This window comes from Geotrypetes seraphini, chromosome 1 (assembly GCF_902459505.1).
Source record: "Geotrypetes seraphini chromosome 1, aGeoSer1.1, whole genome shotgun sequence".
NCBI classification, from domain to species: Eukaryota; Metazoa; Chordata; class Amphibia; order Gymnophiona; family Dermophiidae; genus Geotrypetes; species Geotrypetes seraphini.
The window spans coordinates 263,628,454-263,642,361 of record NC_047084.1 but is presented as its reverse complement, the minus strand read 5'-3'; the positions used below and the strand labels follow the sequence as shown (position 1 = coordinate 263,642,361).

The window sequence follows — 13,908 nt, the reverse complement described above, 5'->3', positions numbered from 1 at the left end:
CTCCCGGCCGCACGGCCGCAATCACCGAGCGAACCGTTTCCATCCTGAAATGGCGCACACTGAGAAATTTGTTGACTCCTTTTAGATCTAACACTGGCCTGAAGGAACCCCCCTTTTTTGGCACAACAAAATAAAGGGAATAAATACCGCGGCCTACCTCCTCCGGCGGTACAGGTACTACCGCCCCTAGATCCAGGAGAATTTGAAGAGTTAAGCGGACCGAATCTCCCTTGGCCGCCCCATTGCACGGGGATACCAAGAAAGAATCGGCGACGGGAGCGGCGAATTCTAACTTGTACCCTTCTTGAATAATATCCAACACCCAACGATCTGACGTGATCCTGGCCCACTCCGCCCAAAACGCCGAAAGGCGTCCCCCTAGTGGGAAAGCAGAGGGGGCCAAGACCCCGTCATTGAGGAGCGCGACTGGCCGGGGTACGAACTGGCTGACCGGAAGCCGGTTTCGTGGTACGAAAGGAACCTCTCTGTCGCCCCTTAGGTCTAGCCGAAGAAAAGGCACCATACGCGGAACCAAAGAACGGTTTCCCAGACCTATACCTCCTCACCTCCCTGAAACGAGGTCTAGCTGACGAGGACTTCAAAGGGGGCCTAGGCCGATCTTCCGGTAATCGCTGGGTTTTGGTATCTCCAAAATCTTTTACCAATCTCTCTAAATCTTCCCCAAATAATAAACCCCCTTTAAAAGGGAGTTTCACAAGACGAAGTTTAGACGCCGCATCTGCCGCCCAATGTCGCAGCCATAAAGACCTGCGAGAGACCACTGACAGCGACATTTGTTTCGCCGAAGCGCAAACAATATCATACAAGGAATCCGCTAAATAAGCCAAACCCGATTCCAAATCAACCAGTTCCGAAGGAACAGCACCCCCGGACTCCATCAAATTATCCGCCATCCCTTGAGACCACTGCAGACAGGCTCTTGCCGCATACGAGCTGCATACTGCGGCCTGCAAAGTCACTGCAGCAACCTCAAAAGATAACTTCAGCGAAGATTCAACCTTCCTATCCTGGGCATCCTTTAATGTAACCCCCCCCTCTACAGGCAAGGTCGTCCGTTTGGTAACCGCGGCTACCAGAGCATCCACCTTAGGCAATTTAAATTTCTCAAGTTCGTACGGGTCAACCGGATACAAAAGCCGCATGGCCTTAGCTACCCGTAACCCGGCATCCGGCGTATCCCATTGAGCCGAAATCAGCTCCTGCATGGCTTCATGCACTGGAAAGGCCTTCGGTGGCCTACGGGTACCTGCCATAAGAGGGTTACCTAAAACTTATTTAAACTCAGTAAAGCTTTTGAAATTAAGGAGGAAAGTTCTTCCCGATGGAAAAGACGGAGCGCGGAAGGGTCATCCACTTCCCTACACTGGGGATCCTCCTCTTCCCACTCCTCTACCTCACCTTCCTCCAACAACTCTGGAAGGGAAAAAGGGGACACAACCATAGGCTCGTCCGCGGACGCAAGCCTGCGTTTTTTAAATATCGGCGATTTCACAGGAGAACCATCCCCCTTCGCCGTCTCCCCCGCATCTACTTTCAAAGGAACTGGTGGGGGCACAGCCAGCACCGGCAAGTTCACCGAGACCGGAGGAGCAGGCTGACTGCACTGCAGCATGAAAGCCTTATGCATTAACATCACAAACTCCGGGGTGAACGAGCCAAGGCCACCCGCTGAAGCTCCCCCCTGTTCGGCGCCGGAGAGCAGAGCCCCTGCGCCCTCCCGCACTTCCGACTCCCCCCCCTCCGCCGACCCCCCTTCGGCCGTGGCAATACCACGCCGTGAGGCCGAGCCGACCGCGAGGGGCGGGGACGCCGAGCGCGCTTCACGGACGCGAGAACTGGCTCCCTCGCCTGCCTGCAAAACATAATCCTCAGCTGATGCGTCTAAGCACCCCGCTGAGCACAAGCCCGCCGGTGTTCGACGCTTCCCACAGCGTGAACACCGCTGACGAGCCTCTTCCGCCATCACCACGCCCTCCTCCCAACCGGACCGGCACTTGAGGCGGCACCAACAAAATAAATACAAATGAAGTTCAGTACTCACCACGCTCTCAGCCCGCCCCCCTCAGTCAGGAAAAAGCTGGTAATTAATCCAAAGCTACCTAACCAGGGCACAGCACAGCACAGGCAGAAGCGTTTGTCTTTTTTTTTTTTTTTTTTTTTAACTGGAATGAAGAAACAAACGCTGAGAGCAGGCAAAACCCTCAATCACTCGGAGGGGAGGGTGGAGCAGGGACCTGGGTGGGCCCAGGTGTAACTCCTAAAGCCGGCACCAATCAGCCAGGCACCCCTATCCAAGCTGAAGAGCCAAAGGCTCAACAGAGGAGACTAGAAGATCACCAATCCACCAGGCACCGTTAGATTCCAGGAGCTAAGAAAGAGCTCCACCACCGCTGGGAGATAGAGCAAAACTGATTCAACAGGAGGATCACCAGGCTATAAAGCCAACTGGAAATCAGTTCTCTATCTCCACCTGCTGGTCGATGTGAGCTATATCCCACTGGTCTCTGGATTCATCTGCTGCTTTGCAAAGGAAAGATTAGATTCCATACAAAAGTAAGGAAGTTATTCTTCACCCAGAGAGTGGTGGAAAACTGGAACGCTCTTCCGGAGTCTGTGATAGGGGAAAACACCCTCCAGGGATTCAAGACAAAGTTAGACAAGTTCCTGCAGAACCAGAACGTACAGAGGTAGGGCTAGTCTCAGTTAGGGTGCTGGTCTTTGACTAGAGGGCTGCCAAGTGAGGGGACTGCTGGGCACGATGGACCACTGGTCTGACCCAGCAGTGGCAATTCTTATGTTCTTACCCCACCCACTATCCCCATCTAACCCTCTCCCCCACTCCAAGTGGGATCAACAAGACCTTCCACCATATATTAAATAAGTAACTAGTCTCCAATGTCCAAATCCTAACAGCAAACAAAATACCATAAAGATTCCCTTATAAAACACCCCCATCCTACCAAGCTCCAGACCACCCCCACACAATCAAACAACACTTACTCCCCTCTCCCATACTAGGTCAAACATTCCCCACATACTCACACATCCCATTGCATCTAGTACCAACCCCCTACAAGACTGTAGCCCCCCCCAATCTCCCATCACTGTGTTATAGCACACAAGAGAGCACTATAGATTAAAGTCCATGGACATCAGAGCTGTTAAACAACTTTCAGTAGTCCAATAGGAAGCAGCAGTGAGAAATCACACCAATATAAATATATTCACCATTCCTTTTCCAAATTGATCTGCAGTGCCTCTTCCTTGCCCAGCAGATCCTGCAATTGTGTGGCTTTAATATGATCTGTAATATATAACACTACTCACCCTCCTTTTCTACCTACCCTGTCTTTCCTGACCAGATTATAGCCCGGTATAACTACATCCCAGTCATGTTTCTCTGTGTACCACGTCTCCGTAATCGTCACTATATCCAACTCATCTTCTTCCATCACAACTTCTAGATCCAGAATCTTGCTTCCCATACTTCGAGCAATAGTATATACTGCTTTCCTGAAATTGCCCCCTTTTCCTAGCCGTGTAGATGTATTCAGTGATTTACTTACCCGAGGGCTTATACCCTGTCCCATCCACTCGATTGTTGGAGATAAGAGAGTACTGAAGAGCCAGGGAGAATTGCCATCCTATATCTCTCATGTAGTTCAGTGCTCTCCATCTCCACCTGCTGGTAGATGGACATATCCTATTCATCTGGATTCATCTGCTGATGATGACAGGGAAGCACCAATATCTGTCACCAATATTTCTATAGTCCGCTACCCTATCCCCTTGTAAATCCTTATCTGAGCAATACACATTGATTCATCCTTTCTGTCCTGTGTGTCTGCCCTAATTAGACTAAGTTCTTTTGAGCAGGGACTGTCTCTTGAGAGTTTAAATGTACAATGCTGTGTGCGTCTGGTAGTGCTATATAAATAATAGCAGTAATTTTCTTCCAGTGCATAGTGGGACCACAGCTCAACCAGCATCATTAAAATTTCAAGACAGGAGGGCAAGCACAATTCAAAATGGTCCCTATACCAAAAATTGTCTCACCTGGGAGTTGGGGGATGGGTAAAAAGTATGCCATTATTGTACCTCATCATAAGAAAGCCTAAGAAGAAATAAAAAATTAAGATAACTTATGGAAAGGAGGAAATTCATCTCCCTTGGCAAAATATTATCTTTGTCAGTGTTGACCCTCAGTCCCTTCCCTGCTTTGATACTTTGTTACTTTGCTTTAAGCGGTATGTCAAGCAAGCAAGTTAATAAAATTAAATAAACCATATCAAATCAAAATCACACTCTATATCAACAGCCTTCGCCTTATGTTCTCACAGCTCACCTTCTCTTGCTTGGATTTTGCAATTAGCTCTTCAATAAGTTCCTTGCGTGATTTTGCCTTTTCTGGCTCCTCTTCTTTCTGTGCAGAGGCATCTTTTTTACGCAGGAGACCTCCACCTCCTCCAAAATGAGCCTCTGTTAATTCAGCTAAAGAGAAAAAATGAATGGAAAAGGCATATTATTAATAATTTCTTTATACTTTACACAAGTGTTTTAGCACACTCAATACAAAATAAATACTAAAGATGACATGTGGAAGGCCTATCTAGAGCAAAATGAAAATGTTTAAGGTGCAGTATCATCAAAAGGTGAAAATTTAAATTTACTTGTTTAATGTAAAAGTTGTTTGCCTTTAAGATGTTCTGTGAAAAGAGCAGTTCAGTCACAGAAATACGTAGTATGACAACATATGGCATTGAGCAGAACATAATTACAGAATTTTCTGGAAAGACTGTGCTCTAGCAGCTCACTCTTTCAGTTGCTGTTCAACCAGAACCTACAAAAGTAGAGACCTGCTTCAAATGAAAGAGGACTTGTGTGATTAAATGAAGTACTTTCTTAACAGGATTACTTGTTGAAAGGTAAGCAACTTAGTTTTCTCTAAAGACATGAGGGGTCACTGTCTCTCGGGTCTCCCTCACTATGAGTTGCCTTCAACACAAAAAAACCCCAAAAAAAGGAGATGCATTCTGTTACACATTTGAAAATGGTATATTGTATCACTACATTGTCAGGTCTATTAGATCAAATGAAATAATATGCTGGATGGGCTTCCTATATATTCCAGATAGGAGGTGGTAGTTTTCTTGTAGTAAGAGGGAAATGCTGATAAAGATTTACCAACTAAAGCAGGGATGTCAAAGTCCCTCCTCGAGGGCCGGAATCCAGTTGGGTTTTCTGGATTTCCCCAATGAATATGCATTGAAAGCAGTGCATGCAAATAGATCTCATGCAGATTCATTGGGGAAATCCTGAAAACCCGACTGGATTCTGGCCCTCGAGGACCGACTTTGACACCTGTGAACTAAAGTATAAGAATCTTCCACTTCTGTAGGCAGGAACTGGAACACAATGGAAGTACCATACTGTTACAATAAAATCTAGTGCAAAATAGAAAAGCCATTATAGTTTAGAGCAGAAGTTCGCTCTAAACTATAATTGTCAGGGGGGGTACACATACAATTGTCAGGGTGTATGTGGCGCCAGCGCTTTACGTCTCCCAACTTCCTTCTGATATTGCTCATCTCCCGCCTTCCTCATCTTCTCTCCAGACCAGCAGCGGAAGCTGTGTGCTTTTAACTTCCCCACATAACTGCCGCCAGCATTAGTTTAGCCGGAGATTCCATCAGGCAGCCTCAAGGCCTTTGCTAATTGCTAGGCTGGTCTGCCTCCAATGATACAACTTCCACTTTCATGATAGGTGGGCCGGCCTAGCAAAGGCCCCCAAGGCTGCCTGATGAAACCACAGCTAAACTAACGCTAGCAGCAGCTGTGTAAGGAAATTAAAAGCATACAGTAAGCTGCCACTAGGGAGAGAGGTACTGCTGGACAGAGGAGGGGGGAAGGGAAGGAAAACGAGGTACTGTTGGACAGGAGAAAGGGGGAGGGAAGGGGAAGGGAAAAGGGGTACTGCTGGACATGGGGAGAGGAAGAAGTGCTGCTGGTCGGGGAATGGGAGTAGGGAGACGAGGTGCAGCTGACCTGGCAGAAGGGGGATGGAAGGGAAAGGTGCTACTGGAGTTGAATGAGAAGGGGAGGGAAAGGAACGGTTCTGAACGCTGGAGGGGAGGGTGAAATTGTGCATGTGGAGAGAGCATATTAGTTGTGTGATATTGGGGGGAGGGAGGGAAGGAAGGAAAACTGTTGCAGCAGGAGTGAGTGATGAGAAAGAGAGAAATGGTAGAGGAGAGGGAGAAATGGTGCATGGGGAAAGCTCATGTTAGTTGTGTGGGGTTGGGGAGAGATGGACTGGGGGTGAGAAGGAGGGATGTCACACTTGAGGGAAGGGGCGAGGAGAAAGAGAGAAAGTGTGGAGGAGGCAAAAAGTGTTGGACTCATGGAGAGCAAGAGGGAGAGATGGATGAGGAGGTCAGAAAGGAGGGAAGGAAAAATGTCACTCAGGGTAAGGGGGAGAGAGCAGAGAGTGAAACCTTGGATTCATGGAGGGAGAGAGAGATGTTGGTTGGGGAAGGGAAATGCTGATAAAAATTTACCAACTAAAGTGTAGGAGTCTTTCACTACTGTAGGCAGGAAATGTAACACAATGGAAGTAACATATTGTTACAATAAAATCTAGTGCAAAATAGAAAAGCCATTATAATTTAGAGCAGAAGTTCTCAACAGGGGGTACGCATACCATTATCAGGGGGTAAGCGGTGCCAGCGCTGTATGTCTCCCAACTTCTTTCTGCTGTTACGTATCTCCCACCTTCCTCAGCCGGAGGAGAAGAAGCATGCAGGAGGAAGAGAGAAAGAAATGTTGGATTGGTGGAAAGGAGGGAGAAATGTTGGACTAGGAGGGGGGGCCAGAAAGGAGGGAGATGTTGGACTGCAGGGGGCAGAAGAAGTGAGAGAGAAATGTTACACTGGGGGGGGAGGAGAGAGATGACTCAAGGAAGGGAGAGATGCTAGACCAGGGAATAGAAGGGAAGGGAAGGAGGGGAGTCTGGTAGCACTATAGAAATTAAGAAGAAGAATAGTAGCAGTAGAGATGCCAGACTGTGAGAATGAGAGGAGAGAGATGCCAGACTGTGGGACGGGGGAAAGGAAGAAGAGAGTTGTCGAACCACTGGGGGGGAGGGAGGAAATGAGAGAGATGTCAGACTAAGGGGGGGAGGGGGATAGAGGAGAGAGATGTGAGACCATGGAAACGGGGAGGGAAGATGAGAGAGAGAGGAAAGGAAGGTAGGTAAGAAATGAAAAAGTAGAATTTGAGAAGAATGCAGAAAAATGGAAAAAAGTTGAATATTAAAAGTTACTGCTAAGATGGATGCAGGGCAAAAAGTGAAGGAGAGAAAAACAGTCAATGAATTAGAAGGTCCTAGAAACACAGTTAAGAGCACAGACAGAAGGAAGTGCAACCAGAGACTGGAAAAGATGATTACAAAAATAAAATCACCAGATAACAAAGGTAGGGAAAATGATTTTATTTTCAATATAGTGATTGAAATATGTCAGTTTTGAAAATTTATATCTACTGTGTATACAGTGTGCATATGAAAAATGAATAAATAAATTGCGTTACAATTAGTATTGGGGGTGGGGTTTGGGGCAGAGCTTGGGCGGTCGATAGTTGGGGGTACTCAGTTGATATTTGTTAGACTTAAGAGGAGCGAATTGCCAGAGGTTGTGGTAAGAGCGGATAGCATAACTGGTTTTAAGAAAGATTTGGACAATTTCTTGGAGGAGAAGTCCATTGTCTGGTATTGAGAAGGATATGGGGGAAGCCACTGCTTGCCCTGGATTGGTAGCATGGAATGTTGCTACTCTTTGGGTTTTTGCCAGGTACTAGTGACCTGGACTGGCCACCTTGAGGACAGGCTACTGGGCTTGATGGACCATTGGTCTGACCCAGTAAAGCACGGTTACTTACCGTAACAGGTGTTATCCAGGGACAGCAGGCATATATTCTCACATGTGGGTGACGCCATCTACGGAGCCCCGATGCGGACAGCTTTTTCAAGCAAACTTGATTGAAGATTTAAAGTTTGCTCTGCTGCTCCACGCATGCGTGCCTTCCTGCTCCACTAGAGGGCGCATCTCCCCCTCGTGGTCTCCAGTTCACTTAACCAGCAAAGAAGCCAACCTCAGGGAGGTGGGCGGGTTGTGAGAATATATGCCTGCTGTCCCTGGATAACACCTGTTACGGTAAGTAACTGTGCTTTATCCCAGGACAAGCAGGCATGATATTCTCACATGTGGGTGACCTCCAAGCTAACTGAAAAGGGATGGAGGGAAGTTGGCAATTTAAGCAAATAGATTACGTAATACCGATTGGCCAAAACGGCCATCGCTCCTGGACAATGTATCCAGGCAGTAGTGGGAGGTGAAAGTATGAACCGAAGACCACGTGGCAGCCTTGCAGATTTCCTCAATTGGTGTGGACCGGAGGAAGGCTACGGAGGCTGCCATCGCTCGGACTTTATGTCCCGTTACTCGACCATGCAGCGCGAGACCAGCCTGAGCGTAGCAAAAAGAAATACAAGCAGCCAACCAGTTGGACAAGGTGCGCTTGGAAACTGGGCGACCCAGCCGATTAGGGTCGAAGGACAAAAACAATTGTGGGACTGTCCGATGAGACTGAGTGTGTTGGAGGTAAAAGGCCAACGCTCTCTTACAGTCAAGCGTGTGTAGCGCCGTCTCTCCGGGATGAGAGTGGGGCTTGGGGAAAAATACTGGCAAGATGATGGACTGGTTGAGGTGGAAATCAGACACCACTTTAGGCAGGAACTTAGGGTTGGTGCGGAGGACCACCTTGTCGTGATGGAATACAGTGAAAGGTGGGTCCGCCACCAGGGCCTGCAGCTCACTAACCCGCCGAGCGGACGTGAGTGCGAGCAGGAAGATCACCTTCCAAGTGAGGAATTTTAGATGGCATTTGTCTAACGGCTCAAATGGGGGTTTCATGAGTTGAGCCAGCACCATATTAAGGTCCCAAACCACTGGGGGAGGTTTGAGAGGAGGGTGGACATTCAAAAGGCCTTTCATGAAACGAGAAACTAAGGGATGGAGTGAAAGGACTTTTCCTTCCAAGGGCTGATGGAAGGCCGCAATCGCACTAAGATGTACCCGAATGGAGTTGGTCTTCAGGCCGGAGTGAGAAAGATGGAGCAAATACTCCAGGACCAAGGGGACCGGGACCGACACCGGGTCCTGGTCGTGCGAGGAGCACCAGGATGAGAATCTGGTCCATTTTTGGGAATAGCAGGTTCTAGTCGAGGCCTTCCTCGAGGCTTCCAGTATTTCCTTGACTGATTGTGACACGGGGAGAGAAGTCAGGGGGAGAGAAACCAAGCATTCAGATGAAGAGACTGAAGATTTGGATGTAACAGTGAACCCTGGCTCTGCGATAGCAGAGAGGGAAACAGAGGCAGAGGCAGTGGATCTCTGGTACTGAGTTGAAGTAGAAGGGAAAACCAAGGCTGGCGTGGCCACCGAGGAGCAATCAAGATCATAGTGGCTCGCACTGGTTTGAGATGGACCAGCGTCCGCAGAATCAGAGGAAAAGGCGGAAACGCGTATAGAAACCTTCCCTCCCAATCTAGGAGGAAGGCGTCGGCCTCGAGGCGGTCCGGGGAGTACATCCGGGAGCAGAATTGAGGGAGTTTGTGGTTGAGGGGGGAGGCGAACAGATCTATCTGAGGAGTCCCCCACTTCTCGAACACCTGTCTTAAGGTTTGAGCGTGCAGCGACCACTCGTGTGGCTGGAGGAGGCAGCTGAGTCTGTCTGCCAGACAGTTCCGCTCTCCTTGTATGTACACCGCTCGAAGGAAGATGTTGTTGGAGATTGCCCACTTCCAGAGGCGCAGGGCTTCCTGACAGAGGGCCCGAGACCCCGTCCCCCCTTGCTTGTTTACATAGTACATTGCTACCTGGTTGTCGGTTCGGACGAGAACCACCCGGTCGTGGAGCAGATGTTGAAAGGCTACAGCGGCGAGATAGATGGCCCGAAGCTCCAGCACGTTGATGTGGCAGCGGCGGTCCTCTGTTGACCACATCCCTTGAGTGCGTAGGCCATCCAGGTGAGCTCCCCAAGTGTACTCCGACGAATCCGTGGTGAGTACCTTGCTGTGTGGAGGGGCGAGAAAAAGTAAACCTTTGGATAGATTTGAAGAGTCGGCCCACCAGAGGAGCGATCGTTGCAATGAAGGAGTCACTGTCACGGGACGGTCGATTGGGTCCCGATCCTGACGCCATTGGGAGGCCAGGGTCCATTGAGGAATCCTCAGGTGGAGGCGGGCGAAGGGTATGACGTGGACGGTAGAGGCCATGTGGCCCAGAAGAGTCATCATCTGCCGAGCTGATACCGAGGTTAGCAGCGAAATCCTTCGACTCAGGCTTACTAACGCCTCTTGACGTGGAGGGGGAAGGAAGGAGCGGAGTCGAACCGTATCCAGCACGGCCTCGATGAACTGTAAGGACTGAGAGGGGCGCAGCTGGGATTTTAGGAAGTTTACCTTGATCCCCAGACCTTGAAGGTAGATAATAGTCTGTCGGGTCGCTGAGATAACCCCCTCCCTGGACGGGGCTTTGATCAGCCAGTCGTCCAGGTAGGGGAATACCTGGAGGCCCTGTGAGCGTAAGGCAGCTGCGACCACCATGAGGCACTTGGTGAAGACTTGGGGTGACGACGCTAGGCCAAAGGGGAGGACTCGGTATTGTAGGTGCAGGTCCCCCACCTGAAAGTGCAGGAACTTGCAGTGAGCGGGGTGCACTGGAACATGTGTGTAGGCTTCCTTCAGATCGAGGGAGCAGAGCCAATCGCCCTCGTCGATGAGAGGGTAGAGAATTGGTAGGGAAAGCATCCAGAACTTTTCCCGCACCAGAAATTTGTTGAGTCGCCTCAAATCTAGAATTGGGCGCAGGTCTCCCATCTTCTTCGGTACCAGGAAGTAACGGGAGAAGAACCCTTTCCCCCGTTGGTCGGGGGGAACCACCTCCACTGCCCGTAGGCGAAGCAGTTCTCGAGCTTCTGAGAGAAGGAGGGGTAACTGAGTTCGGTTGGGAGGGCACACCCTTGGAGGATTGTCTGGAGGGTTTTCCCGAAAGTTGAGAGAGTATCCTGATGAGATCACACCAAGGACCCATGCGTCCGACGTGACTTGTTCCCAGCGCGGGTAGAAGGCTCTGAGGCGTCCCCCGATGGGAAGGAGGCCTGGGGCTGTGGCGGAGGGGGCCAGCCTCCATCCGCTTGTCCCGTCAAAAGGACGGGGATGGTTTGGCGGTCGCAGGTGGCTGGGACTTTGGCGGAGCCTGATGGTGAGCTTGCGGGCGTCGGGGTGGAGGCCGTGAGAAGGCAGGGGTGGATTTTTGAGGGTAACGGCGTGGAGGGGCCCTGAACGGCCTAGACGTAGGCGGTTTAGGCTTTTGCTGAACGAGGGAGGCAAACGAGCGTTCATGCTCTGAAAGGCGTTTCGTAGCTGCCTCGATAGTTTCATCGAAAAGTTCTTTGCCCACGCAGGGGAGGTTAGCCAACCGGTCCTGTAAGTTGGGGTCCATGTCGACGAGGCGTAACCAGGCTAGGCGGCGCATGGCGATAGTGAAGGCTGCCACTCTGGAGGAAAGTTCGAAGCCATCACAGGCCGCGTGGAATAGTTGGAGGCGTAGGTTGGAGAAAACCTCTAGGAGCAGGTTAAAGGCTCCTTGGCGTGAGGCCGGCAGGTCGGTCGCAAAGGCTCTCAACAGTCCAATGAGGTTTTTCAAGTAGGACGTGAAGGTGAAAGTGCAACTTTGTACCCTAGAGGCCATCATAGAGTTCTGGTATAGTCTTCTGCCGAACTTGTCAAGGGTCCGACCCTCTCGACCCGGGGGGGCCGCCGCTGAGACCCGGGAGGGATGAGCCTTTTTCAGGGAAGATTCTACCAACAGCGACTGGTGAGAGAGCTGTGGTTGCTCAAATCCGGGGTATGGTACTGTACGGTATTTGGACTCCATTTTGGAGGGGACAGCTGTTACCATATAGGGGGTCTCCAGATTCCAGAAGAAAGCCTGTTGGAGTACCGGATTGGGAGGTAAGCGGAGGGACTCTCTGGGCGGTGACGGTAAATCTAGTTCCGCCAGGTACTCTTTAGAGTATCTTGAGTCGGACTGGAGGTCTAAGTCCAGAGCATGGCCCATGTCCTGGACAAAGCGAGTGAAGGAGGGGCGAGACGTTCCCGGGGCCCCGTGTGGGGACGGTGAACGAGACCTCTGTCGGGCGGAGAAGGACGGGGAGGCTTCCCTCGAGTATTGAGGTTCATGCTCTGACCCGCGCTCCGAGACCGGGGAAACACTGTGGCAGTGTTCCGGGGTCGAGGACCTATGTCGTCTCGAGGAGCCCCTTGGAGACGATGCCGGGGTACGGGGTACCGATCGATGTCGAATCTGTGACCTCGACCTGGACTCCCTCGGCGAAAGCCTGGGACCTCGGCTCGGAGCCCCGGTCCGAGGGGGAGTTAGGAGGATGTGAGGGTTGGAGAGTGATAACTCGGTCACCTTCAGCGGTCCTGTACGGGGCGTCGGTGAACGGCCTCGTAGTGTGGGAGAACCCCAGGCCTTCTTAGAGGTACGGCGGTTCGAGGTTTCGGTTGTCTTAGCGCGGCGCTTTGCCCCACGGCGGTCCGTGGAGGGAGAGCGTCTCAGGCGCCTCGGCGAGGAATCCGAGGAGGATGGAATGCGGCGAAGCTGGCGCACTTTGCCCCGAGGAGGCTCGACGCGAGGCTCAGGCTGGTCCGGCGCACGCGAGGTCAAGGTCGGAGCCGGTTGTAGATGGGCCAGTGCAGCGGACAGCTCCGACGAGATCATCGCCCGGAGCAGGTCCTGGAAAACGGGCACGGACAGCATCGAGGGCATGTCCAATGCCTCGGTGCACTCCACCGGGGGCGACCTCGTGTCAGAGTATTCCCGTGTGGTGGAGGCATGGCCCGAAGGCTTGGCAGGCTTCGCCGGGGCTGAAAGCATGGCGTTTCCACCATGCGTCGCCGGTGTCCCCAAGGCTGGCTTCTTCGCTGGTGCGGAACCTGAAGAAGGAAGATGAGACTTACCCGGGGCCGAGGCTTTTTGCTGTCCCGAGGGCTTCGGGGTCGAGTCTCGAGGCGATGCCGAGGCATTCGGGGTCGAGGTCAAGGCCGGGGCCGACCTCGAGGCCGAGGTAGTGGGTTGGTCGGCGGTGAAAAGGTCCGCCATGCGGGCTTTTCTTCGACGGAGGACCCAGTTCTGAAAAGTAGCGCACTGGGGGCAGGAGTCGGTTGGATGGGCGGCCCCCAGGCAGAGGATGCACCGGCGATGCGGGTCTGTGATGGAAAGAAGCCGCTCGCACCGGGTGCACTTTTTAAAGCCGGTCTGAGGCCGGGACATAGAAAAAGAAACTGGCTGCGGCTCGAATAGCCACGCGGCCACGGCGGCCCGGAAGCCACCGGGTCGCGAAACGAAGCAGGAACAGGAAAGAAAAAGAAAAAAATTTTGCGCACAGCGACTTAATCGAAGGCAAAACAAAAAAGAAAATCGCGGTGCTAGAAGGCAGTTGGTGGCAGAGCCTGGAAAAAAACGACTTCTAGGCTCAGCGGAAAAATTTGAACTGGAGACCATGAGGGGGAGATGCGCCCTCTAGTGGAGCAGGAAGGCACGCATGCGTGGAGCAGCAGAGCAAACTTTAAATCTTCAATCAAGTTTGCTTGAAAAAGCTGTCCGCATCGGGGCTCCGTAGATGACGTCACCCACATGTGAGAATATCATGCCTGCTTGTCCTGGGATAACACATAACTTCATTTAAAAAAACGTTAAAACTTATTTTTAAGGACGCGTTCAAGATCTAATAATGAGACTTACCACATGAAACTTTTTGCTA

The 13,908-nt window shown here is 51.2% G+C and overlaps 1 protein-coding gene across 2 annotated transcripts in view; it reads right to left on the bottom strand.

Moving 5' to 3' along the window:
• NOP14 (NOP14 nucleolar protein) overlaps window positions 1-13,908 on the bottom strand; it is a 166,661-nt gene that overhangs the window by 115,740 nt on the left and 37,013 nt on the right. For both annotated transcript variants that reach the window (XM_033950448.1, XM_033950440.1), the window contains one exon: window positions 4,367-4,512. In XM_033950448.1, coding sequence (XP_033806339.1) covers window positions 4,367-4,512 — 146 coding nt within the window. The remainder of the gene's footprint in view (window positions 1-4,366; window positions 4,513-13,908) is intronic.